The sequence below is a fragment of the Labrus bergylta genome, chromosome 13 (genome assembly GCF_963930695.1).
Source record: "Labrus bergylta chromosome 13, fLabBer1.1, whole genome shotgun sequence".
NCBI lineage: Eukaryota > Metazoa > Chordata > Actinopteri > Labriformes > Labridae > Labrus > Labrus bergylta.
This window is the reverse complement of record NC_089207.1, coordinates 22,690,139-22,715,946: the sequence shown is the minus strand read 5'-3', so window position 1 is coordinate 22,715,946 and position 25,808 is coordinate 22,690,139. Positions and strand designations below refer to the sequence as shown.

Sequence of the window (25,808 nt, the reverse complement as noted above, 5' to 3'; positions counted from 1 at the left end):
CCAAAAGATTAACTTTCAAAAGAAGAAATTGAAACTGGTGTCAGCAGGCCAGGTAATAAGCCCTATAAGCAAATTCCAAGGTCTGCTTTTCACATGATCTGTGATCTGTATGAAACAAACCTAATGGAAGCAGCTTAGTAATTTGCAGATCAATGACGATCATCATGCTATGAAATGATTTACTGTGAAAAAGACCTTTGCAGATTCTTAGAAATAAAAGCAGCATTTCAAAAGTGCGGGTGCAAAGGAACTGTGATGAACATAAAAACATTCCAGTGCTCATTTTAATATTGTTTGCTCGTTCTCTGTGGAATTTTACTAAGAAAAGCATTGATATTCTAGTGTTTATGGTCACTTTGTATCAAATGTTACTTTCCATTCACTCTTGCTGTGTGGTTGTGTGTGACAAAAAGCAATAGTTTATCAATACTTACTCTGCTGTAGTCTGTAGCTGTACACTTACAGATTGAAGTTTGTTGTTTTGTCTACCTCACCTGCAGGAGCAGCCAGTGCGCGCACACACGCGCACACGCGCACACGCGCACACGCGCACACGCGCACACGCACACACGCACACACACACACACACACACACACACACATTTGTTGTTTTGAGATTGTAATGTTAATGGACTTAGTTGGCAGGGCTGATGCAGGGAAGGCCATAGTTGGAATAAGCCATGCCAAACTCCTAAACTGATTGGATATATTGACCTTGTCAGACGCGAAACTCTGTTGCTGTGTTTCAACAGCATGTTTCATTTTCTTGATACAATAACATTAGACATTTAGTTTCTTATATTTTAATTAAACCAATGGTCGTACTCTGTTACTGTTATTGATGCAGTTCTGTATAAGACATCAATGGAGTGTCAGTGACATCATCCAGTAGTTTCAGAAGAGGCGTTTTGAAGCCAAGCGGTCTCAAACTAACTTTCGGTCACCGTAGTAATAAGACAAAGAGGTGGAGTTGAAGAAAAGCGCTATACAAGCTCAAGACCATTTACTATTTTAAGTGTGTGGAATATGGTAAATGGACTTCATATAGCTTTGTATAGCACATTTCTAGTCTCCTGAATACTGAAAGCGCTTTTACACCTCAGGCTACATCTACTCATTCACACCAATTCACACACTGTTTGCTGTTTTGTAAAGTGACCATCTAACTAACAGTAACTGATCCCATTCATACACATTCACTCTCCGCTGATGAAGTGGCAGGAGTAATTAGGGGTAAAGTGTCTTGCCCAAGAACACATCAGACATGTGACAGCAGGAGCTGGGGATCGAATCCCTGACCTTCCAGTCGAGGGACGATCAACTCTACCACTGACCCACAGCCGGAAATAAAACAGTTTTTTGTACCAGGCTGAACACATTTTATGGCGCTGTGAAAATGGTAATTTGAATATGGGTGTTAATGGGAGTTCATGGGATTTTGGAGCCAGCCTCAAGTGGAGACTCAAAAACTGCATTTCTTTGCACTTCCTCATGACTTAATTTTTCCACACCAGAGGTTCCTTCTTAGTGGTAACACACAGTGTTGATATCGATATTTATTTTACTGACGAATTCACTAAGACTTTATAAAAGCACTTTCAAAAAAGGGACTGAAGTTTGTGTGAAAATTTGCACTATAAACATATTTTTTTGTTTTTGGCTGTTCCGAAAAGCATTCTGATCTGTGACATAAATTCTTGTTATTTTCTGAGGTATGATCCATTGCAACCTTGGTGTTTTCAGATTAAAAGCCAATTAAAATACACCCTTTTTATGTTGGGCCCAAAATAATGCACATTCATCTATTTATTTCAAAATTAAATGCAACACATTTTGCAACTAAAAAGTTCTTATTAAATGCAACACAACAGTGCTTCAAAGCATACCCCATGACCTCCAAATGAAGCAGTTAATGTAGAGATGATTTTGTTGTTGATAAAGCACTCAAAAATTGAAGCAGTCAATCAAATAGTCAATCTCACACCATATCAGAAACTTGAAAAGTTTCCTAAACTCTCCATGAGCTAATTAATGTGATGACGTCTACCAAGTTAGAGTACATAAAAGATTTTGAGCACCTCAGAGCCCACAGTTGTGGTTCATATGTGTGTTTTAATCATGCTCAAACTCACGCGCAAAATACAGATTACAATTGAGGTTGAACAGAAGATTTTTTTGGGAGGTTGCTGATTATCCAAAACTGTGGTAAGAGGTATAAGAACCAAAATACTGACTTTTTTTTTTTTTAAAGCAGGAAGGCAATTTGGTTTAGAGGATGGAAAACAGCACTAACTCTTTTTACTTCAACCTTACTTTGTTCATGAACATTGGGCACTACCGTTATCCATCCTTTGTTTTTTGCCTTCTTCTCTACAGTTTTATTGCGTCTGCAAATCTTGCCATGATATTGATCATAATAAGGGAAAGGACACTTCATGAACCAATGTATATTTTCATTGCATTTTTATCTGTCAACTCTCTGTATGGGTCCACTGGTTTCTTCCCCAGATTCTTAATGGATCTACTGTCTGATAGTCATTTAATCTCTCGTCCTGCTTGTTTCACTCAAATCTATATTATTTACACATATGCCTCTTATGAACTGACCATACTGAGCATAATGTCATATGATAGATATGTTGCTGTTTGTCATCCTTTACATTATCACAGAAAGATGAACTCTAAAACAGTCTATATGTTAGCTTTTTTGGCTTGGGTCAGCCCAGCCTGTTACCTCACAATAACACTTAACATGATAGTCAGGCTTCCTCTATGTGGAAACATTATAGAGAAGGTGTACTGTGCCAGCTGGAATATTGTCAAATTATCATGTATTACAGATGCTGTTGATAATATTTTTGCACTGTTGGGGGCAATAACAATAGCTTTTCTTCCCTTTGCTTTTATCTTCTACACTTATCTGAGAATTGTTGTTGCTTGTTGGAAAAACTCATCAGAGGTCAGGGGGAAAGTTTTACAGAGTTGTTTACCACATGTTATATCCTTTGGTATTTATTCTATAACATCATTTAGTGATACTGCCCTGAGCCGACAAAATCTTGAAAACATAAATCCATTCACTGCCATAATTATTTCTTTAGAATTTGTTATCATTCCTCCACTTCTGAATCCTCTAGTGTATGGCCTGAAATTACCAGAAATTAGAAGACACATTATCAAGATATTCTGCTTTAAAGCTAAAATTAAAAGAAAAATACCAGATTCTTCAGTGATTGTTTGAATGCTCTGCATCAAAAGTCTCAACAAAAGAAAAACAGTCTCAGTCAAAAGACAGGGGTTTCTCCACATTGTTGTTGTCTTTAAATATTATGAAATAAGACCTTATGGTATGATACAATCTGTAAATTGAAGTTTGCTGGGAGCATGCAACCCTTGCCTATATCATCTAATGCTTTAAAAATGAGCTGCTCAGATGATTTACAGTTTCTGAAATTGTATAGTCTTAAACTAATTGTGTAGAATGTGAAATATCAGAAGAAAAAGGAAAGTTGATAATATATGATGATGTATAAAAGCTACTCTAAATATTAGAGTAAATACAAACTTTGACAGGCATTAATTACATTTTATATATGTTTTATTCTTCCTTTTAGATTCATTTATGATTCTTGATGTTTTAAATAATGAAAAACACTACAAGCTGATGTTGGAAACGTATTTTGGAGCTTGAAATTATTTTATATTGATCACCTCTGATATCACTGAACCCACCAAAACTACTGCTTATTGTGAATGATTGTGTTTTTAAAATGTATTTTTGTAAGTATTGCAGATTAGGTACAAATACGATGTCGAGAACTTCAACTGAGATTTAGACAACGTTTTTATGTTTTAATTCTCCACCTTATCTAAGTGATAAATTCACTTTTTTCTCCATTGCATTTGTCAGAGAAATGTATTTACTAGACTGATATATGTTCCATTTCCTTCCTCTTCAGAGAAAACCATTACAGCTCAGATGATTTTGAATGTTTTTAATAAATTGTAACACTCATTGTACCTTTATGGTTGGGAGAAATTATATTTATTGAACCAAATAAACAAATGAAACCCTCTTGATTGGCAAATGAAAATACACTTTGAAAAGGTTTTCTACAAACATAATAATTATCTTATAATAATCTTATAGAATATGATGTTTTTCCTGTAGAATAAGCTATTAAACAGTATATTAGACAGTTAAAATGAACTCAAACATATAGTTCAATGGAACAGAAACATTAATGCGGCAGTATTGTTCATATAAAAAGGTCATTTTAAACAGGAAAACACTAACTGAGGTGTATTCCTGATTGTGGACTATGGGATTTTCCCCCTGGGATTTGGGATTAATATCAAAATGTATTAATCATAATCTTAATTATTATAATATTTTTGAAAATACCATTGCTACTGTCAAATCCTAACAACTACATGAATAATTTCACTTTATATATATATATAAAAATATGTACATACGTTCACTTAAGTAAAGTTTAAATGCATAACAATAATTTATGCATTATTTTGTTCATCACTCTGGTGTTACAGCTGGTTAAGATAGGACTAACTAACTTTTTAAATGCAGGTTTGTCGTAAATTCCCCCCACAAGCCCCAACTGAGCATATTCATTTTTTCATTGCATTAAAGGAGCAAAATGTAACTCTGACGCCTAGTGTTTAAAATGGGTACTGCACTCAAAATTCAAAACATTGCAAAGAGCCGTCTCCCCCCACACCGTCCTCCCTGGAGTTGTTGTGCAAGGTGGTTGCAGACTCGAAAGCTTCAGTATTAAACCAGTTCACTTGCCTACTTTCATTGCTGCAACACCTGTTTGTTTGTTATTTGCCTGGCAAACTGAGGGGCGTCCACAGCAGCCATGTGGCGATGCCTTAAAACTGCCTATACTCTGGTCAAAACAAAAACAAACCATTACGCACCCGAATCAAAACTTAGGAGGAGGACATACTGGCTGCTGAGTAACAGGGCAACCTCGTCACCAAAGCCTTTAGAGCACTAATTTGGTGTGTGAATTGTCACAGACCTGTGGATGTATCTACTGTAAGTCAAAGAAATTAACAGCTTGTTGCTAAGTGGGTGGAAATTGACTGCAGGACGGTCAACGTTGTGGAATACTCGGATCTCGGAAGAGACGTCCTATGGTTAGTGTTGTTACCATTGTTACTGGAAGGGGTTCCGTCAGGAGACTCATTAGTTTTACTAGGGGACTTCAATGATCACGCGGGTAATGATAGAGACACCATGAGGGGGGTGATTGGAAGGAACGCCTGATCTGAACCTGATCAATCAATCAATCAATCAATCAATCAATCAATCAATCAATCAATCTTTATTTGTATAGCGTCAATTCAAAACAAGCGTTATCTCGAGACACTTTATAAAAAGCAGGTGAAAGACCTTACTCTTTGTTTTTTAATATTACAAAAGAGCAGGTAAAAAGACCTTACTTATTGCTAGATTACAAAGACTCAGCTTAATGCATCATGAGCGTAGCACTTTAGCAACATTTAGCAAAAGTTACAGTGGTAAGAAAAAACGTCCTTTTAACAGGCAGAAATCTTCGGCACATCCCAGGCTCATGACGAAACAGCCATCGACCAAAGCTACCGGGAGTGATGCTTTGTTGTTTGACTTCTGTGCTAGTCATGGATTGGCCATAACAAAAGCCATGTTTGAGCATAGGGATGTTCATAAGAGTACTTGGTACTAGAGCACCCTAGGCCAAAGATTGATGATCTACTTTGTAGTTGATCCCTCAGATGTATACTATTCACATATATATACTTGTGTATACTAGGCTTTGTGCTGGGAGAACTGAGCATGTGTTTCGTCTCATCCAAGATGTGCCAGATTTCCACCTGTTGTACATCAGAACAACTTTTTCATATTTATTTCAATAAAGAAACATCTATTGTTGTAAGTTGCTTTTTCATTTTTAAATGAGCCTCGGATGTGGTCGTCCAAATGTAAAACACCACTCGTTTGATTTTGTGAAAAACCTGTACAGTCCAGATAATCAATACTGATGAGTAGAGACTGACGATTACATTCAGATTTTACATTGTAATGAGTAATAAGGTGTACAATGTCAATGTACTGGAGTAAAAGTATCATTTTTTAAGATGTGGTGAAGTAAAAGTTATAATTGCAAAAAAGTAAGATACTTAAGTAGATTTTCCAAAAACATCTATCGTTCTATCTAGCTGTCTAGAGAGACAGAGTTGTTTATCATCAAGTGTCCTAAAAGATAATGACATCACTGTCATAATTCTCCAGAGTAAAAAAACTGTGACGTGATGCCAAAAGTCAGACAACATAAAAGGCTCTTTAAGCCTTTACCCCCAGTACCAGCACTGGTGATGTGTTTCCAGATTAAACTGGGGAAAAATCTGAGGACACAAATACAGATAATTCTCCTCAAATTCGGCAAGTATACGGAAACTACTGCAGACATGTCCAGAAACATGTCATGTTAGGCTTAACAATGTTTGATTTTTCCTTAAAACAGAGCTCTGTCATGTCACAAAGAAAAACTGAATTCCTATATGCACTGACTTACTGAGAGTGGAATGAAGAACAGTACCGATTCCTTTTATTTCAACCTCACCATGTTTGTGAACATTGGAGACTATCGCTATGCAGCCTTTTTCTTTTGCTTCCTGCTCTACACCTTTATTCTATATGCTAACCTTGTAATAATAACAATTATATCTCGAGAAAGAACACTACATGAGCCAATGTATATTTTCATTGCTCTATTATCTGTAAATTCTTTGTATGGTTCTTCTGGATTCTTCCCCAGATTCTTAATCGATCTTTTGTCTGCTAATCATTTGATTTCCCAGCTTGCTTGTTTCACTCAGATATATATTATTTACACATATGCTGCCAATGAAATGACCATTCTTAGCATTATGGCATATGATAGATATGTTGCTGTATGTCATCCTTTACATTATCACAGAAAGATGACTTCTAAAACTGTTTTAAAGTTGTCAGCATTTGCATGGATTTTTCCAGCCGTTGGTATCATAGTACTCATTTCTTTGTCAACCAGGCTTCCTTTATGTGGTAATGAGATACAAAAATTGTTTTGTGCTAACTGGAATGTTGTAAAATTGTCATGTGTTGCTACCGATGCCAACAATATTTATGGTCTTTGGTTTACTATAACTACAGTTTTCCTTCCCCTTGCTTTTGTCTTATTTTCCTACTTGAAAATTGTAATTGTTTGCTGGAAAAGCTCTGCAGAATTCAAAGGGAAAGTATTACACAGCTGTCTGCCACACATTGTCTCATTTGTGATTTATTCCATCACTGGATTCTGTGATATTGCTCTGAGTCGGTATAATATTGAAGAGATAAATCCATTTGTGGCAGGTATTCTTTCACTTGAGTTTGTTGTCATTCCTCCCGTTCTGAATCCCTTAGTATATGGCCTTAAATTACCAGAAATAAGAAAGCACATTTTACAGACGTTATCACTGCATAAATTAATTTCTTGAACGTTGTTAGATCATTGGAACAGTACAGCATAATATCTGATTGAAGTCTTAGAAACACAGGCTATTGAAACCTAGTAGTCAACTGTTAGTAAATACTTCCTATAACATCTTATGTTTTTAATTTGCTATGACAGGACAGCTAAAAGAGAATGCAGGTTTATCACTGTAAGTAATCAGGGTTCAACATAAAAGACAATTCCTGCTCTGGAATAATCAGTGACAATTTTATTGCCAGGCTCACTGTTTAATAAGTGTTAAATGAAAGAGTGCGTTGTCTGGTCATAATTTATTGTATTCAACTTCACCTAGATTGAATTAAATAATAATAATAATAATAATAAACTTAAAAAAAAATAATCAAGCCTCAGAAAATGAAAATGTTCAATGTTCTTTCTTTGGTAACTAAATAGCTACAATGAAAAGTTGTTGTGTGCTTAAGCACTTTGGTCTGCCTCGGCTGTTATAAATGTGCTATATAAATAAAGTTGACTTAACTTAAATAAACAATGTTGAAGTCCTTGACGTTGCTTTCTTGCAAATAAAAAAAACTGCATATTGGACTGCAAGTTACAAAAGAATGAACAAGTGTTGAACATCATACAGTTATTAATTCTGAAAACAATACAACCCTTTCTCTTTGTCAGCTTCATTTAAATGGCACAATCCTTCTTATAATAATTTTACAGACTGCTAGTTCATCGATCAATGAGATGTGAAGGTATATAATTTACATTGTGTGGGGAACACATACCAAGTGGGTTAGTGGTGTAAGTTTCTGATATTAAATTACCTGAAATGTGGTAAAATATATTCAGTTTAGGAAGTGGAAAACACAAAAGAAGACAAAATAATACTTTTTAAATAAAATGCTGCTATTTTTGCGTTTGAGTTGTCTAAAGAAACCCATTTACTACTGAAAGACAGAAATGGATACTGCTTTTGTCCCTTACAATTGCCATACAGTTTGTACAGCACAAGCAAGATGTGGATATGGAAGAGAGCGAGAGCTTTCAGATTGTCAATGTGAACTGTAAACAGTTATGACCCAGTGGGGTTAATGGAAGATTTAAAACAATCTTGGATGGATTGAAGTTTGACATCTGATTGTTAATAAAGACCCTCTGACTACACTATTTGTGATTGTTAATAAAGACACTCTGACAACACTATTTGTGGTTGTTAATAAAGACCCTCTGACAACACTATTTGTGGTTGTTAATAAAGACCCTCTTATGCTTCTGTTTTGAAAGCTTTAAGTCAATCGGTTGGTGACCATTTCATCACTGACAACACTATTTTCGATTGTAATAAAAACCCCGCCATTGACGTTAACATCAGCTGTCTTACTGAGAACGCGGTCACAGATGGAAAGATTTCAAACCAGCAGGTTGATTTTATAAAACATACAGCTGATAAAGTATGTCAACAGCTCTGAGGTATAAAAAGCAGAGACAGGGATGAGCTATTGTGTTCAATTCCCAAAGAAATATATAGACTCACAATTGTTTATGCTATCACTCTATCAACATAACATCAAAACAGGCACCAAATGAACAGCAAATCAACCTCTTCAATGTTTCAACATTGTGGTCTCTCTGTGTGATCTTGTAGTTCTATAGGATCTTGTTAACCCCGAGTACAGCTGCTCATGATTTCACTCCACTGTGATAAACCCAGTTGGTTAGGGCATGCCGTCGAACGAAGCAAAACCACAGGGGAGACATTGCACACAAGGATACTATGGAAACCGCCAGTTAGGCTGAGAAAGGAGCTTGGCCAATCTTTCATTTCCAAAGGACTCTTCATATTTCTAAGCAAATAATTAAAAAAACACTCAATATAACGCTCACAAAGAAGGTCTCTCCAGCATCATATATTGTACAATTTCTGAATGTCCTTTTACTCAATAAAAATTGTTTTCCCAATAACTTCATCAGAAATGGACTGGCCATTACACACAGAACTACAACCAGGGTCTAAAATTAACTTTTTGACTCACCAGCCAAGGTGGTGGCGAGTTGAAGAAATTAACCGACCAGGTATATTTTACTGACCAAAATATTAATACACTTTTCAGTAATTGGTAACAGAGCAGAGCACAGTGGCTCTGCTGGCATGCTCCGGAGACGGACGTTGCTCGCTGTGGAAATAAGTGAGAGTGAATAAAGAAAAGTTGAACCGACCGTTTGACCAGGTCACACACAAACACAGACATCAGAGAAGCAGGAGAAAGTAGCTGAAGCTTCACCGAACAGACTGAAAACTGTTTTGGTACAAACATTTACCAGCCATGTGGCACAGAGCTCTTTGAAATGTACTAGCCAAATGAACTACCAATACCCATTGAGGTCAAAGGTAAATAAATTACAATAGACCTGGATATGTGCACATACAGATCAGCCCCATATTTCTCCCTTTACAGCTCCACATTCAATTTATTTTTATTTCATGAATACAATGCATAAAAATGAGCCGGCAGGTCAAAAGTTTGCAGTAGTGAATCATTCCAACAATCTGAAGGAAGAAGAAAATACATTTTGACATAGATATCTAGTTGCTGGGGCACCTGTGCACTCGGTGCCAGTGGCCTACGTTTGAATCCGACCTGTGGCTCCTTTCCCGCATGAATCTGCATGAATCTCGCAGAATCTGAGTCAGAGATGGAAATAAGGCTCAACAGTGTGGTTCCGGAAGTAAAAATCACATTGATTTTCTCCATAGGGGATTTGATTATTAGCCATAATGTCATAACCATCCAAGGTAGACTTACCTTGAGCTACCCGAGTGTGAAACGGTGGTCTATGCTCCTGTAGGAGACACAAGTTCATATCAACGTTGTTTTAAGAAAAACAAGATTTATTCACAATATCAGGGGAAAGAACTACACTACCCACGATCATAAGAGTGTCACAGCTACGTCTCTGATTGGTTGAGCTTGCTGTTACCATCGCAATATAGCTCAACAAGGATTGATCACTTTTTTGGTGGCTCTGGTTCCGAGAGTACATTGCCCCATTCAAATCCTCCCTTGATTTTTCTCAAAATCCTTACATCAAGAGATTGGTGCCTGGAACCAAGACAGCCAGCTACCCCTGTACTCGTGACTATGGTACATTTCATTTGATGATGGCTTTTATGTCATGAAAATAGTACCAGACTGTTTCTCCCTCCGCTCCAGCACAGCTCACAGTGTCGACCTTGTTCTGACAATCAACAATCTGGAAAGAAAGTAAAACAAAAAATAAACCCTCACGCAGTGTGCTTAAGTAGGAAATGGCTTCCAGCACCTAACCAACAGCCCAGCCTTCAGCTGCTGTGTGGGAGCCATTGATGGATGCCACATCTGCGTCAAGGCTCCCCATGGTCCTCATGCAGCAGACTACCTGAACAGGAAACTCTTCCACTCGGTCCAGCTGCAGGCGATCTGTGACAGCATAGGCAAATTTCTGGACATTTTTGTGGGCTACCCTGGTTCAGTCCACGACACCAGGGTGCTTAGGAATAGTCCAGTATTTGTCAGAGGCTGTTACCCACCAGCTGGATATTTCATTGTGGGGGACGGGGGATATCTGTGCCTCAATGCACCGGTGTCCCTCATTACCCCATACCGGGAGCCACTGAGGGGGAGAGTGGAGGTGCGCTATAATGCTCACCATGCCAGAGGGCGGTGCAGAGAGGGCTTTTGGCATGATGAAGGCACGGTGGCGAGGGATCTTTTTCAGAGCCCTGGAAGTAGCGCATACCTTTGCTCCGAATGTTGTGGCAAGGTAAAACATGGGTTTCTGGTCACATTTTCTATAAATTCTGAAATGAATTTGCACTAATGTTATTTCCCCCACTTTCTCTTTCTTTTAGTTTGACATTATGGGCTGAGCTGCCTTTCTTTTCTGAGTTTGGGCTGTTTAATTGAGAGTTTATGGTGAGTATGCATTGGTGTCAGGTTTTACCCTCCTGATAGATGGCTGCAGAACTTTACATTTGATATCATTCAATTAACACAACTGGACTAATTTTGTTTGTACGTTTCTTCTATTTTTTATTTTTAACTAATTAGCCCAGCAGGCCCAGGAATCTCTAGTTTTGCTCAAGGAGAGCAGCAGTGGTGAAGTCATCCTTTCTGGCCTGCTCCCTCATCAAGGCCAACAGGTCCCCACTTCTCTTCTGCCTTTTGGTGGGAGACTGGGAGCAGGTGGAGGGCACGGACTCCTCATCATCTGTGGCAGGCTGGAGGGATGATGAGGAGGATGAGGCTTCAGCAGCAGTCTGGTCATGGTTTGGCACCGGGCATGAGGCAATGAGGGTGGGAGGCTGAATAGAAGGCAGAGCCTCATGCATGGCATCAAACCATGGCCAATGGCTGCTGTTGCCTCACCACTGTCCGTGCCCGTTCCGGTGGGGGGGATTCTTCAACTCCTATTAACACATGGATGAAATAATGTTACTAACAGGGCATTTGGGGCAGAATGCAAACTGACCAAAAGGCCTAATGGAATAGTTAAAAGCCATTCAACATGTCCCTGTATTTTTGTATGACCTTTGTACAGCACATTGATTGAAAGCACTTTATAAATAAAAGTATTATTATCAAAATTGTGTGTACTCATAATTACTTTTGCCTTAAATGTTTAAGATTAATCAAATGTGTAATGTTTGATAAGTGATAGGCACATTACATTTCCTAAGACTGGGGTAGACAATGTAAAACTGTTTTAAATGTACAAGGGAATATCCACAAACACCAGCCCACCATAGTGCCCAGCCAAATTATTTGCTTTAGCCTACCTTGTATTTGGTTTTTAAATTGTCCCATTATTTGAGGCCTGTATGGCAGTCACCTGCCCCTCTAGCGCCATCTCCTTCGCCACACCCAGTTATAGTAAAAACGTTTTTCACAACAAATATACTTACTCCCAGCCTAACTTTGCCGCATTCCTCTTCCCACCCACAGGTTCTGTGGATGTTAAATTACAGTTTCTTATCTTACTGTTTTTATGTAGTTAGTTTGGATTCCGGATGTTTTTAATTTAATACTGCAACATCTGACTTTGGGAGGTGGTTTTAGGGTGGATTTCCCTTCAAGAGGCCATTGATCTGTCTATTTCTCCAGTTTAACCAGCATCTGTGACTGAAGGAAAGTTTAACATTATTTATGATGTTGTTTACGGCTGCCAAAACACTCCAAGTGGATAAATAACGAACGCAAACTGAGCATAGGCTGCAATAAAAGTTAAACTCACTTTGATCATTTTACAACATCAGCGTAACGTTCATAGTTCGCCTACGGTTAAAAGATTGTTGAAAGTTGTTCAAGGCATATTATTGCAATTTACATGATCTGCGTCCCTTTTCTGTCATCGTTAATGTTCGTGAACGGTCGGCTGCGCGAGGCACTTTAAATGTTGCGGCCGCAAGGAATTGTGGGGCGTCAAATCTCATCTCCTTTCCTTAACTTTTAGAGAATTCGAACGGCTCTTATCATGGCCGCCACTTAACTGCTTCCAGGGTTAAGGTAAAGTGGATAGTGAAAGGAAATAGGAGGGACAATTCGAACGCACCCAAGAACTACAATCTAAAACACTAAAAGAGAACTCAAGATTTTAACCATACTCTAGAAAAGAGAGAAACACTAAGATAACAAATGACAAAATAAAACAGGAAATACTAAAGACTAAACTCGGAAACATTTAAACACAAGGGAAGACAAGCAACACTAGGGAAGAATAAAAAAAAACTAAAACAAGATCTAAACTTTGAAAAAACCAGACCAAACCAAATCATAACACAGTGTTCTATTCTTTTCTTTTTTTATAAATATTTTATTATGGATTTTCAAATATTACACAAACCAAACAGACATACATTTACAATAAAGAGATGCTCATTGTACATTACCAACATCTTAAAAAAACAAATTAACAGATAATAGAATAAAATAAATTAAAACATAACAATTAAAACAATAAAACAATAAAAACTACAAGTTGAGTCAGAAAAAGAGAGACCAGGGTTCTTCTTTTCTGACTCCACAATGTACTGAATATCAAATTGTTTCGGACTGAAGCATCCATAGGCAAATTTACAAAGCAGGACATTTCTCGGGTGTAGATAAGGCCCGGTTTTGTGGCAGGTACTGCCTTCAGGTACGGCGGTACTAATTCGCCACTTGTTTTTATTTCGACCTCTGTTATTTTGAACAACCTCACAGATGAATTTAGTTTCAGCCGCTCGAAGAGAGTGTCTGTATTTGGTATGCTTAAGACACAAGCCACGTTTTTCAGGGCACCGCCCACTCCATCAGGAGCACCCTTTCCATAGGTTGCCTGTGAAATTCCATGTTGCATGCTTAAATCCTTGCATGAATGGGACTGTTTAGGCAGGGTAAATATTGGTCTTATTTGGCCTCGGTCAGGTCAAGGTGAGCCCACGTGGCTGTGGCGTCATGCTTAAGACAGGCTGACAACGATGCAAATGTCTCCTCAGTCTTTCTTCTTTCTTTAACTGGTGCTTAATGTTGTAGACGTGTCTGTAGAAGTTTGAGAGGTGGTCCTGTGTGAGTTCCACCAGCTTTTCAATAGACGTATGCCATGTATCACATTTCTCACTTCCTGCTCTTCAGTGGACCCATCTTTGTATTTTGTAGATATTGGTAGTTTTAGTAACCCACTCTTTCGTTGAAGGATTCAGTGACGTGTGAAATGTCTTGCCCCAAACTTCCACCAGATACGTGTGCATTGCGTGTCCGCTCCGTTACCGCTCCGTGCACCCTCGTACGTCAACACCCACCGGCTTCATCCACGGAGAGAACAGCTGGACAGCTGGAGTGCTGTCCAGCACAAAGGAATTCCCGCAGTAATTTAACAGATTCATTTGCGACAGCACGAGATAATACCATGTATGTGGTATAAAACTCTATAAAAAAAACTTATAAACACATAAACGGTCATTTTATTCTTGAAATAAACTGGATGTTTTAATGTTGTTTCTGTGTCGGACTCCCGGTCCTGCTTGTTCTTTTTTTTTTGCTAAAGTGTTGCGTCGTGCTCCGGCATCCGGCAAAAATGGAAGCCCTGTATATCTGATATGGAGGGCTCTGGACTGCCGGAGCTGAGACGCAGCAGAGCCAGTGGAAGCACACACACATTGAATTAAGTGAAAACCCATCAGACGGACTGAACACGCATCGGAAGGAAGTTATGCTTGCAGTTTCTACATGCTATGTAAATGCACATGTTATTCTCACTACACACACTGGCCTGTACAATGTCCCTTGTGGATGATGTTTCTATGACCCGAAGCTGGTACATCAGAAGTTTTCATGCATTTTGCAAGCACACGTTTCTCTGTCTGTGTCTTGACTCTGACGCTGGCCAATCCAAAATTGCTTAAGTTAAAAGAATTGAGACTTCGAAAGGTTGTGCCTGGGATTCTCATACCGAAATCTTCTATGAAGATTTGCCATGGTGTCTGTTCATGCTGTCTTACGGAATAGCTGGCCCTTTCTCCGAATTTCTCCAGATTCCCCATTTATAACAGTGTTGACATCATAACCTTGATGAAGGAAACAGCTAACCAGTGTGCACATTAGTTATTTCTGACTGTTATTAGGTAGTGTTCTCTGATTACCTCTTTGCAGTTTTATTCTGGACGTCTTTGCCTTCCATGTTGACAATTACGTGCCTCCTCTTGGCCATTTCAAGTCTTTTCAGTCATTTCTTTATATTGACCGTCACTTTGGTCATCTCAAGAAGTTTATCTTCTGTGTAGCACAATTTTGACCTCAGTTTTGATAGTGTTTTATTTCTTCTGTTCCTCCTTTTGGTTGATTCCTTTGGGGTAGATGTCTTTATTGGTACTGGAGTCTGTAAGATGTCTCTCTTCTGTTGGAGTTGAGTTGATGGCACAGACATTTACCTGCTGAGGTGAGAATGGCTGTGGAGAGGCTGTGTCTTCTGGAAGATTTTAAATAACTTATTCATTTGCTTCTTGAACATGTTGAAGTGTATCATCTTCCTCACTTGATGGTGTTATGTCCAATTAGTGATGTGTCGGTCATGAACGATTCGTTCAAAACGAACGAATCACCTGGGTGAACGAACTGAACTGAATCACTTACTGAAAAGAGTCGTTCATTTCTCAACTTCAGTTGCGCTCTCCTCTCTCCCTAGACCGTAAGAGTCACTCAAAGCCCGCCCGCCCTCCCTCCCTCTCCCTTTCATGTCAGTGATACGTACTGACTGAACCAACAGGACGGAGTCGGTCGGGAGCTCTGTGTCACTAAAGCCCGCCCCTACTTCTCCCTCTCATGCCTCCAAAATTGAGGAAGTAGAAAATATATTATTTAACATTTAGGTGTCGCGAAAATGTATGTGCTTTTTATATCTGCTGCCAGTTTACAAACGGCTTTTATATCCAACTTAATTTCACTCAGCTGACTGTTTTAACATCTACTAACGATCGTGTTTCAGTCAGTACAGTGTGTGTGTGTGTGACTGAGGCTGGTGACTCACAGTCTCGCTCGTTCACTGAACGAACTGAACGAGAGCTCCGACGTGAATCACTGAACGAACTGAGAGGAAGAGCGGCGCTCTCATTCAGTGAACGAACTGAACGAGAGCTCCACCTCTGAGTCTCTCTCAGTGAGTGATTTGTGTACTGAACGTACTGAACAGAACGGTCGGGGAAAATAAATGTGATTGTTTTAGCAGCTTTCAGTTTGCAAACTGTAGCTTTATCCAACTAAATGCTCAGCTCATTGGATTATTATTCACCACCGGCTGTTCTCAGTACGATCACGAGCAGAAGTAAACGTTCTAGCAACAATTTAGCAGCTAATTAATGTAAACTAACGTACCTTGCTAATGTTATCTAGCAAGCGGTGCGTGTGTGTGTGTGTGTGAGTGAGTGAGTGAGTGAGTGAGTGTGTGTGTGTGTGTGTGTGTGTGTGTGTGTGTGTGTGTGTGTGTGTGTGTGTGTGTGTGTGTGTGTGTGTGTGTGTGTGTGTGTGTGTGTGTGTGTGTGTGTGTGTGTGTGTGTGTGTGTGTGTGTGTGTGTGTGTGTGTGTGTGTGTGTGTGTGTGTGTGTGTGTGTGTGTGTGTGTGTGTGTGTGTGTGTGTGTGTGTGTGTGTCTGTCTCTGGACGGCGGGGCTTCAATCAACACCGGGTGACTACTCACACCTGCAACTCATTTGCTCAGCTGCCTCAAGTTAAAACCCTTGGGTTCAACTCGACTTATTGCCAGATTATTGAGTCTACTGAAGTGGTAGCTATGATCGTCTGCTCTTAACATTTTGTTAGAGTTTGTTCCTAGTGTTTTACAAGTGAATCCTAACAGATTTTCTCTCCTGTTGTGCAGATTCTCACCGGTGTCATCTCCTCCAGTCTGCTCTCCTCTCAGACAACTCAACCGATCACCTGCCTGCCTACAGAACCAGCTAACTCCATAAGTCTCCTCCACGCCGTCACTACCAGCCAGCCAGTCAGCCATCCACCTTTCCCAAACCCTGCAATAAAACCTCAAACCCTTCAACTTTGCTGCCGTGTCTGCTTTTGGGTCAAGATACAAACCGTAACAGTTAGCCTGACAAACAGAAATGTTTATTAATATGCACTGTCACTGTAAAATAAAATAAAAAATATACAGTTGGTGGAACTTTACAAGAACGATACTCAAATGCCATGCATGCGCATATCTTGTGGTTTGGCATCCGCTCCACACACGTGGTCAAATTGGACAGTGATCTTAAATTTTTGTCTCTGCAATAAGTAGATGCCTATGTGACTTTCCAGTCAACCATTGCATCACTTCGGGTACAGAAAGTGCATCTCCATCTTCAACTGTTCCATCTGTGGAAATTCAAAATGACAAACAACATACAATTGGACAAAACCAGACAAAGACGTGATATTACTTTGCAGTCAGTCGGCCCCCTCTTAGTCGATTAAATGGGTCTCCTGATATAGCATGAAAAGTCATCAGAGGTTTAACATTGTATAACAAGGTTTGTTGTCCAAACAGATATTTGCATTTGAATGTGTTTAAATAATAAGATTAATTTCAAATATACGTTTGTATAGAAACTCCTTTATTACCACACTAACCCCAAAAACCTCTGAAGCCTTTTCTTCGTATTGGGTGGCAGATAGTTAGCTATGGCCATATCTTGGACTGGACTGGAGCAAGATGACTCTGACCCACCACACAACCAAGGTATGTCACTGTAGCTCTGGCAAAGTCACATCTTGCCAAATTAACAGCGAGACCCGCTTCAGAGAAACAATCAAATAACACACGGCTCCATTCCAAATGGAAGTGCCAAGTATCACTGAAGATGACCAAATCATCAAGCTGAACGGCACAACCTTTTTTTGTTCAAGATTTATTTCTGGGCGTTTTCTGCCTTTATTTTAGAGATAGGACAGTGGATAGACTCTGAAATCAGGGAGAGTCCGCCCACTTGGAGGACTACAGCCTCCATACATGGGGCGCGCACACTAACCACTGCGCCACCAGCATCCCAACGGCACAACCTTTTAAACCTGAGACTACATGACTCATCTTACGTCAAACAACGCAAGGGGTTTTCTTCAACTTCAGATGGTGTGACGAAGGCCAAAATTTCTTGAGTCTGTTGTAACAAAGGGACTTTTTCACCGTATTCAATTTTTTCTTAAATCGGTGCAGAATCTGGGAATTCCCAGAAATGGAGAAGCCCAACTAGAGGAAGAGGGTTCAGCAATGTCACTTTAAGCATGTACGCAACTTCAGCATCCAGATACTCATGATTACTTGGTGGTATTCAGTAAAACTTCTGTTTTATTGGCTTTTAGGGCGCGGTCACACTGGTCATCTGTACCGTGCCCGCGGTCACACTACACAGGACTAGCCGTGCCTGAGCACGATTACCTCTTGTACATAACGTTGTAATACAACACATGTACGCTTTATGCTATTATGAAGCGTGCTCAGTTTACAAACAGGCGGACGAGAGAGAGAGAGAGAGAGAGCGAGAGAGAGAGAAAGAGATGCGCAGTCGAGTCCGCGTCTGCACATCAGAGAAAAACACAGAGCATGACAGCAACTTTACTGACTTTACAGCTTATTTTAAGCCATTTTAATCAGACACAGCAATACATAAATAAATTGTTCTCCGATGTGCGGGCGGACACACGCACGGACTCGCGCGCGGACTCGGCCGCGCGGACGCCCGCACATCAGAGAACAACACAGAGAACATGACAGCTACTTTGTGGTTTTTATTGAGTCATTTTAGTCAGATACAGCCATGAAACTCTGGATTTCTCCATAATGAAGGCTGTCAGCGTTGTTTACCCGCGTGCTTGTGCTGGTGCATGAAGTGTGCCGTGCTGAAGCACACCTCTCCGAAGTGTGCCAAAGCCAAGGAAGTGTACCGTGCCTGAGCACGATACGGAGCGGTCACACTGGTCAAACGAACTGGACTTTAGGGTTGAAGCGTGCTTGGGCACGGTACGGATGGCCAGTGTGACCGTGCCCTTAGTCTCCCACATCAATATCATGTTCAATTCAATCTGTTCTAGAAGGAATGTCAAAAAACAAAAAAGGGTACTTGCCTACCAAGTCAAGCAGGTGGGACTACAACAAATCCAAATTTTAAAGCTGTTCTGAACTTTTCAAACAACTATAAGGCAGAATGCAAATGTTTCAGGATATCGGGATATGTTTTCACTTTCTCCAATGGACATAAACTCATCTCTAATGAAAGTGCATATGCTGCCGTGCAGTGAGCGCTCCAACTTTACACACAAAGATTCCCCATTGTTTGAAGCACAAAAGTCCTCAAATTCAAGCGAAACTTGCTTAAAAGTAGACTGAATATTAATGTTTTATCAGAAATGCTCCAAACAAACTACCAACTAAACAGCTCAACTAGGTGCCAATTACCAATCCAAACAAATAACAACTTTCTTACGTAGAAGTCACAGAATAAAGGGAAAAAAAGTGTTACCTTTTTCAGTTTGTCGTCCCTAACTGTAGTACAGGACAGCTGCCTGGCTCGTTTGGGCTGGTAAACAAGCAGGAGGAAAGACAGTGTACATTTTCTGAACCGGGTCACTTAATTTACAGACACCTGCAGACCTGTACACACACTCCTACCATTGCGGGAGACTCGATCATAACTTCTCATCGCCTACATTACCCATAAGCCACCTACTAGGCCTAGGCTGGTAACAAAAAGGCAAGACGAAATATGGGAAGGACACCAGTTAACTGTTAATAATTATTATTTATTGTGAGAAAGTAAACAAATGAAGTGTTAACTACACATGCAGTGAGTCCATCAGTAAATGGTTGGCATGAGAATTCCATGTCAAGAGTTTCATGTGAATTAAGAGATCAACAGAGCCACACTCAACAGGCCTCTAGCCAATTCCTCAGAGAACAAGGGAGACAGAACCAATTAGTAGAAGCCTGACTATAAAGGTAAGGCAGTGACTGTCAGACATGTACAGCCTACAAATTCCTTTTATTTGGATACACTTCTAATAGGTTAGAACGAAGACATTACATTTACTCAAACCTGTCAAACATACATTTCTTCTGCAACACTTATCAGCCTCAGCAAATCATATTTACTTTTCAGCCAACAACATACACTTGGCTCCTATATAAATATAGATCTGCCTCTATAGAGGTGTCTTACACATACAGCTACACAGAACTACAAAAATCATTACCATGAGGGATGAGTTCATGAAATTCATACTAAAAACACCCATGAACAGCTGATGGTCATGGGTGTGATCCTTTTATCATTATGTAGAGTGCACATGAGAGTCACATTTTTGCCCTTTTGTGGGAATATAGAACACTAGGGCCGTGTTGGCCGTAAACACAAAGTTGGAAGAATGGATTAGCGTGTTCTTTAGAGATTAACTCTGTCCTATTATTTTCTAATTGTTCCAACCAATTTCAGCTGTCTTTTGAGAAGTTCATGTCCCAGGCTGTACGGAGTGAAATAAATAACCACAGGTGATGTTGTGGCCACTTAGGCTCTGCGTCAAATCCAGCACAACCCAGATTCCCTGGTTTCTCTCAGGGGCTCCTCCCTCTGGCTGCCCTTTAAAAATGTGCATGTACCATTCACAAGATCCATATATTTATTCCATACATTGCTGGCCTGGAAGGTATACACTACTTAAAGGGGCAACAGCCTAAACCTCACATGCCGGTCATGAATAATTACATTGGACCCAGTGTTGTAAAGAAATGGATGCAGTTCCACCTACTTATCCACCACAGTAAGGATTGCTGCAAACTTCAGTCCCTTCTCTGACTAGCAGGTCTTGATCATGGTCTTGGTCATCAAACCTCAAAACCCTTGAGAATATGTGAAAGGTCCTTCAGAGACATTGTGGTTCCAAAAATCGCTCTTCCTGTCTCAGCAGTCCCGCAGACTTCCAGTAGACTCTTCTCTTGACCTGAAGACACTTGCAAGTATAAGGATCCCAAAGTAGGCATGTTAATGTATGTTGTCCATCTTTTCCCACTGCTCCCTAAAAACACGTCTCCCCTCGAGGTTGGTCATGTCTGGAATGATTTTCTGTATTGAGTCAGGAATCAGCTGCTCAAATAAGGACATTATATCATGAACCCGAGTCCTAGCCATTGGTGTGGGCCCTGTTACCAGCATCATTATAATGTATTAAGGTATAACATTAGCAGCTGAGCTGGGAGCCCACTCATCGAGGTGAAAACCATTCAGTATGGCTATTCTTTTACATGTATGTGTGCTGTGTAGGGGTGTTGCAGTGAAGGGACTTTCATCGCCGTGATCCAAGGTGGCTTAATAGCGCAGTGTCCGGTATTATCACACCCCCATTTGTTTGTGAATCAGGGCTCAGAAATCAGCCTGCCAGCAATGATTTATGTCCCACAAGGTTACTTTGATTGAGACTTTAACTTATTTGACAGTTTGTTTTTTAAAAACCTATACAGTACGATTTGGCTAAAGAATAGACCTACATAACGTGTTGCGAGAGAGAGAGAGAGAGAGAGAGAGAGACAAAGATAGAGATAGAGTGCATGAGCTGATACGCTGCACGGACCTCACAGAGTTCTGGGCCAGTTGAACCTGTTTTCACATGTAAATACTAAGCCTGTCATTATGTGTTCTGTAGTCAAATCGTACTGCACAGTTTTTACAAATACAAACTGCCATGGTTATACCTGTTGCTGTCACGATCGTGCTGTATTTCAGCACCAGGCACTGTGCAGTGTCTTATGCCAACATTTGAGGCTGGGTGAGAAGCTTTAATGGGTTTGACTGCATTCAGCTTAAGAAATAACTCAAATTCACCTGAAGTAAACTGAGGTCCATTCTGTGTTACCACCTCTTTTGGTAAACCATAGGAGGCAAATAGGTTTCTCAAAACCTCAATCGTTTTGCTGGCTGTGTTGGTCTGCATCTGCACTACTTTCTCAGGCCAGCGAGCATATATGCATCCATAACAACTAGAAACATTTGCTTTTTATCTTCTGCACTGTAAAGATATTACGTCCAACAAAATGATAGATGGACAATTACAATTATTTTTAGAATATCAGGCAGGTGCTTGTACATTGACAAAGTCTTCTGACTTGAAATGACAGCTGCAGATGTCATTTGGCTCAAAGTCTCTACAACAATGTGGAGAGTGCCAATGCAATGGAAGTAGCCTGTGAGTTGGCCCTACCATGCCCAAGGTCGTCTTATCCATATCAGACTACCAGCAAGAAAACAAGTGTCATAAAATCATTATAATCAATTGTGAGCTCTAACCCAACACTTAAAGAAGAAATAAGCTGAGCAATAAACCTTTTTAACCAGCCACTTTTCCTACAAGTCGTGTGAGAAGGCCACATAAGCATTGTGGGCGCCCCTCGGTTTGGCAGGCAAACAGCAAACCAACAGGTGTTGCAGCGATTGAAGTGGGCAAGCGAACTGACAAGTTATTTTGTTTCTGACTTTGCCTATGCCAAATCCATCAGCTTCTCAACAAATGTATGCAATGTCTCACCTGTCCAGGGAGCTGAGGATCAAGTCCCAACTTGTATTTATGCCAGTGGTGTACACATGAATTGCCCCCAGAAACATTGCAGGCGTAGTTTCACCAAAAATAGGATTTAGTCAGTCAAGTAACACGGTCATGATCTGTCTATTTTTAAAGGTGAAACAGCAATCAGTATTGGAAGTAATTGCAAACCTGGCACTGCACTATTCACAGATTTAGGACACAAGGAAACAAACTCTAAACAAAAGAGACAACAACAAACTAACACAACAGGCAAATAGAACCCCAGCAGCTCACTGTGTGTTAAGACAAGGACCATCACAAATGGAACTGTGCCCTCTGCTGGGGAAACATGAAATATATTCCCTGCACTCACACAGTGCTACATCTACAGTATTTTCCCATTTACATACAATACATTATTTTTATATACGTATATAACCCCAAATTGCGGCTGTGTGTGAATGTGTATGAATGGGATAAGTTAATACTGAAGGGAACTTTAAAAATCAGTATCTGGATTCACTGTGTGAATTTAGTGTGAACGGGTGAGTCTGACCTGTGGTGTTAAAAGCACTTTGAGTAGTCAGAAGACTAAAGCTCAAGAAACAAGCTCAAATCCATTTACTATCTGTAAATGGAGAGATAAACAATCCAGTCCAACTGTACAAATATTGATCATAAAAATGGGTTTTAAATTAGTCATAAATTAAAAAACATCAACTACAGTGGGGAAATATGACCATTGCCATTTCTACTTAATAGTATCAGTTGTGCTGAATTTAACATTCATATTTCAAAACTATTAGTTATGTATATACAAACAACAGGTTGCTTACATTATTTCCAAGGACTCACACCAAATGATACATGTAACTCCACTTTGGAAACTGGAAAAAAGTTTATAAAAACCAATCTTGACAATAAGCATATGTTATGATTTCAGGCTGGTCTCGTGCTGTTATTCATAACACATAACATGCTATTTTAAGTTATTTCATTAATGGTTTATTCTTGTTTTTTCTTTACTGCTCTTTGGGGTCAATCTGTCGTTGTGTTTGGTTGTCATGTAGACAGTTTTTGTCACTTTATCCCTGCTTTAATTCCCATGCTGACAAGCTCATCACCTGTTGCTGCCATGAAAGGATATAATCTGATGCCAGAATAACAGCTTACTCCATTGACAGGCGGAGAACTGGAGGCCCTTCTTTCTCCTGCAGAGAAGAGGGGGATTCAAACGGCCCATTCTCTCAGTAGTGCATTATTTATTGTTATAGATACAGAATAACAAAAAAATTGTCTTACCTTCAATATGAAGGAAAATTTTTCTGCAATCACAATGTTTACTCTCTCAGGGGTAAGTGGCACAACGAACTACAGAGTCACCCTCTTTGTTCTTACTTTTTTGTGTTACTGTGTGATATGGCTTGTAAATATGACCATAATTGTCGTAACCATTGTGGATAAAAACCTTCATCAACCCATGTATATCTTCCTCTGTAATTTGTGCATCAATGGTCTTTATGGAACTGCAGGCTTTTACCCCAAATTTCTCAAGGATCTTCTGTCTACAGCTAATATTATATCGTATACGGGGTGCCTCCTGCAGGGTTTTGTTTTGCACTCTTCAGCTTGTGCTGATTTTTCTATTTTAGCTCTAATGGCCTATGACCGATATGTGGCTATATGTCGGCCTCTGGCATACCAATCAGTGATGACTAAACAAAGAATCTGTGTGTTTGTGTTTTTTGCTTGGATTATTCCTTTTTATCTGTTGTTCATGAGCACAGTCACAACGTCGATGTCAAGGTTATGTGGCTCACACATACCGAAGATCTACTGTATTAATTATTTGGTTGGTAAACTAGCCTGTTCTGCCCCCATAGCAATGATCGTTATGCCAGCTTTTAACTATACTTTTTATTTTTGCCATGTTCTTTTTGTTGTTTGGTCTTATATTTATCTGATCAAAACATGCCTTAAATCACAAGAGAACAGAAGTAAGTTCATGCAAACATGTATGCCACATTTATTCTGTTTAATTATTGTTGTTGTATCCTTGCTTTTTGACTTGCTGTACATGCGATATGGCTCAAAAGAATTACCACAAAGTCTACGAAACTTTATGTCGATAGAATTTCTTGTTATTCCTCCAATTATCAATCCACTGATATATGGTTTCAAATTAACGCAAATGAGGAACAGAGTTCAGCAAATATTGTTTGGTAAACGTGTCAATACTTAGGCAAAAAGTTGTATCGTGGGGAGAATTATGTGCCCATTTGAAAGTGATTAGACGTTGTATATTATCATTTCTCAAGGTTGTGTGAAACAGAAATGCAAAGAAGACTGCTAAGATGAAAAAAAAAACATACTGTAGAATAATTGTTTCAACATTGTTGTTGCTAGACCTGTCATTCATATTTTTCGTTGTTAAATAATATTTGTAGCATAATCTCTAATATGTCTAGTTATTTTATGTCTACATATATAATGTGGCTGTGTTAGATTTCTAAATCAACATTATTGTGAAAAAAATATATTTAATTTGTTATTGTTACATAATGGTTGTGCATTGTAGATTTAAGATGAATTTTGCTCCCGTTTGCCTACTGCAAGTGTGTAAAAATAGAGAAAACATAATTACATGTCTCAAAAATACTATAATGTTTTGCATGTTAATGTTCTTGAAAAGGTCGAAACAAGCTGCAGTGAAAAAAGAGATTACATCCAAAATAAATGTTGAACTGTATATACCATCCTTCTCTGGTAATAAAAAATGGAGAAACTGTTGAACAAAAAAAATGAGTTATTTGTCGTGAACCCGTTATCAGTCACATTTGATTTAACCAAAGCAAGCCTGGATAGAGCTGGTTTTAAATTATACATAAGGGTAATTAACCCCCCTCCATACTTACATTTGAATTTGATGTTTATTTACACATATATTATATATCCTAAACACATTTAGGGCTTGAAACCATGTTCATATTGGGTTTAGAGAAAAGCAAAGACACTGACACAAGTCATTGGGACACTGTGTATAACAAGAAAAGCAACAACTTCACAGTTAAGCTTCCACAAAAAGCCTTTTATTCAGGTTCAAATTCAGAGTTAATGCCACAGCTGTCGCATTCTGTAAAAGAGTCCCTGAGTCAGAATAAACTTATTTCACCTAATGTGCATTAGTGCACATCATGCAAAAATGAATTGACTACTGTAGAAATGATGATAAATAATAAAGTTGGAAA

The 25,808-nt window shown here is 39.3% G+C and overlaps 3 protein-coding genes across 3 annotated transcripts; all 3 read left to right on the top strand.

The window, feature by feature from the left end:
- The first annotated feature begins 2,162 nt into the window (after positions 1–2,162).
- Positions 2,163–3,962, top strand: LOC136181311 (olfactory receptor 10A3-like). The gene has a single exon (XM_065962415.1). The coding sequence runs from the start codon at positions 2,276–2,278 to the stop codon at positions 3,239–3,241; it is 966 nt and encodes a 321-aa protein (XP_065818487.1). The 5' UTR covers positions 2,163–2,275; the 3' UTR covers positions 3,242–3,962.
- Positions 3,963–6,399: 2,437 nt separating this feature from the next.
- On the top strand, positions 6,400–8,647 carry LOC109989378 (olfactory receptor 10A7-like). The gene has a single exon (XM_020641104.2). It carries the CDS (start codon positions 6,592–6,594, stop codon positions 7,525–7,527), a length of 936 nt encoding a protein of 311 aa, XP_020496760.1. The 5' UTR covers positions 6,400–6,591; the 3' UTR covers positions 7,528–8,647.
- Positions 8,648–23,760: 15,113 nt separating this feature from the next.
- LOC109989380 (olfactory receptor 13D1-like) lies at positions 23,761–25,783 on the top strand. The gene has a single exon (XM_020641105.2). The coding sequence runs from the start codon at positions 23,870–23,872 to the stop codon at positions 24,800–24,802; it is 933 nt and encodes a 310-aa protein (XP_020496761.1). The 5' UTR covers positions 23,761–23,869; the 3' UTR covers positions 24,803–25,783.
- Positions 25,784–25,808: the final 25 nt, after the last annotated feature.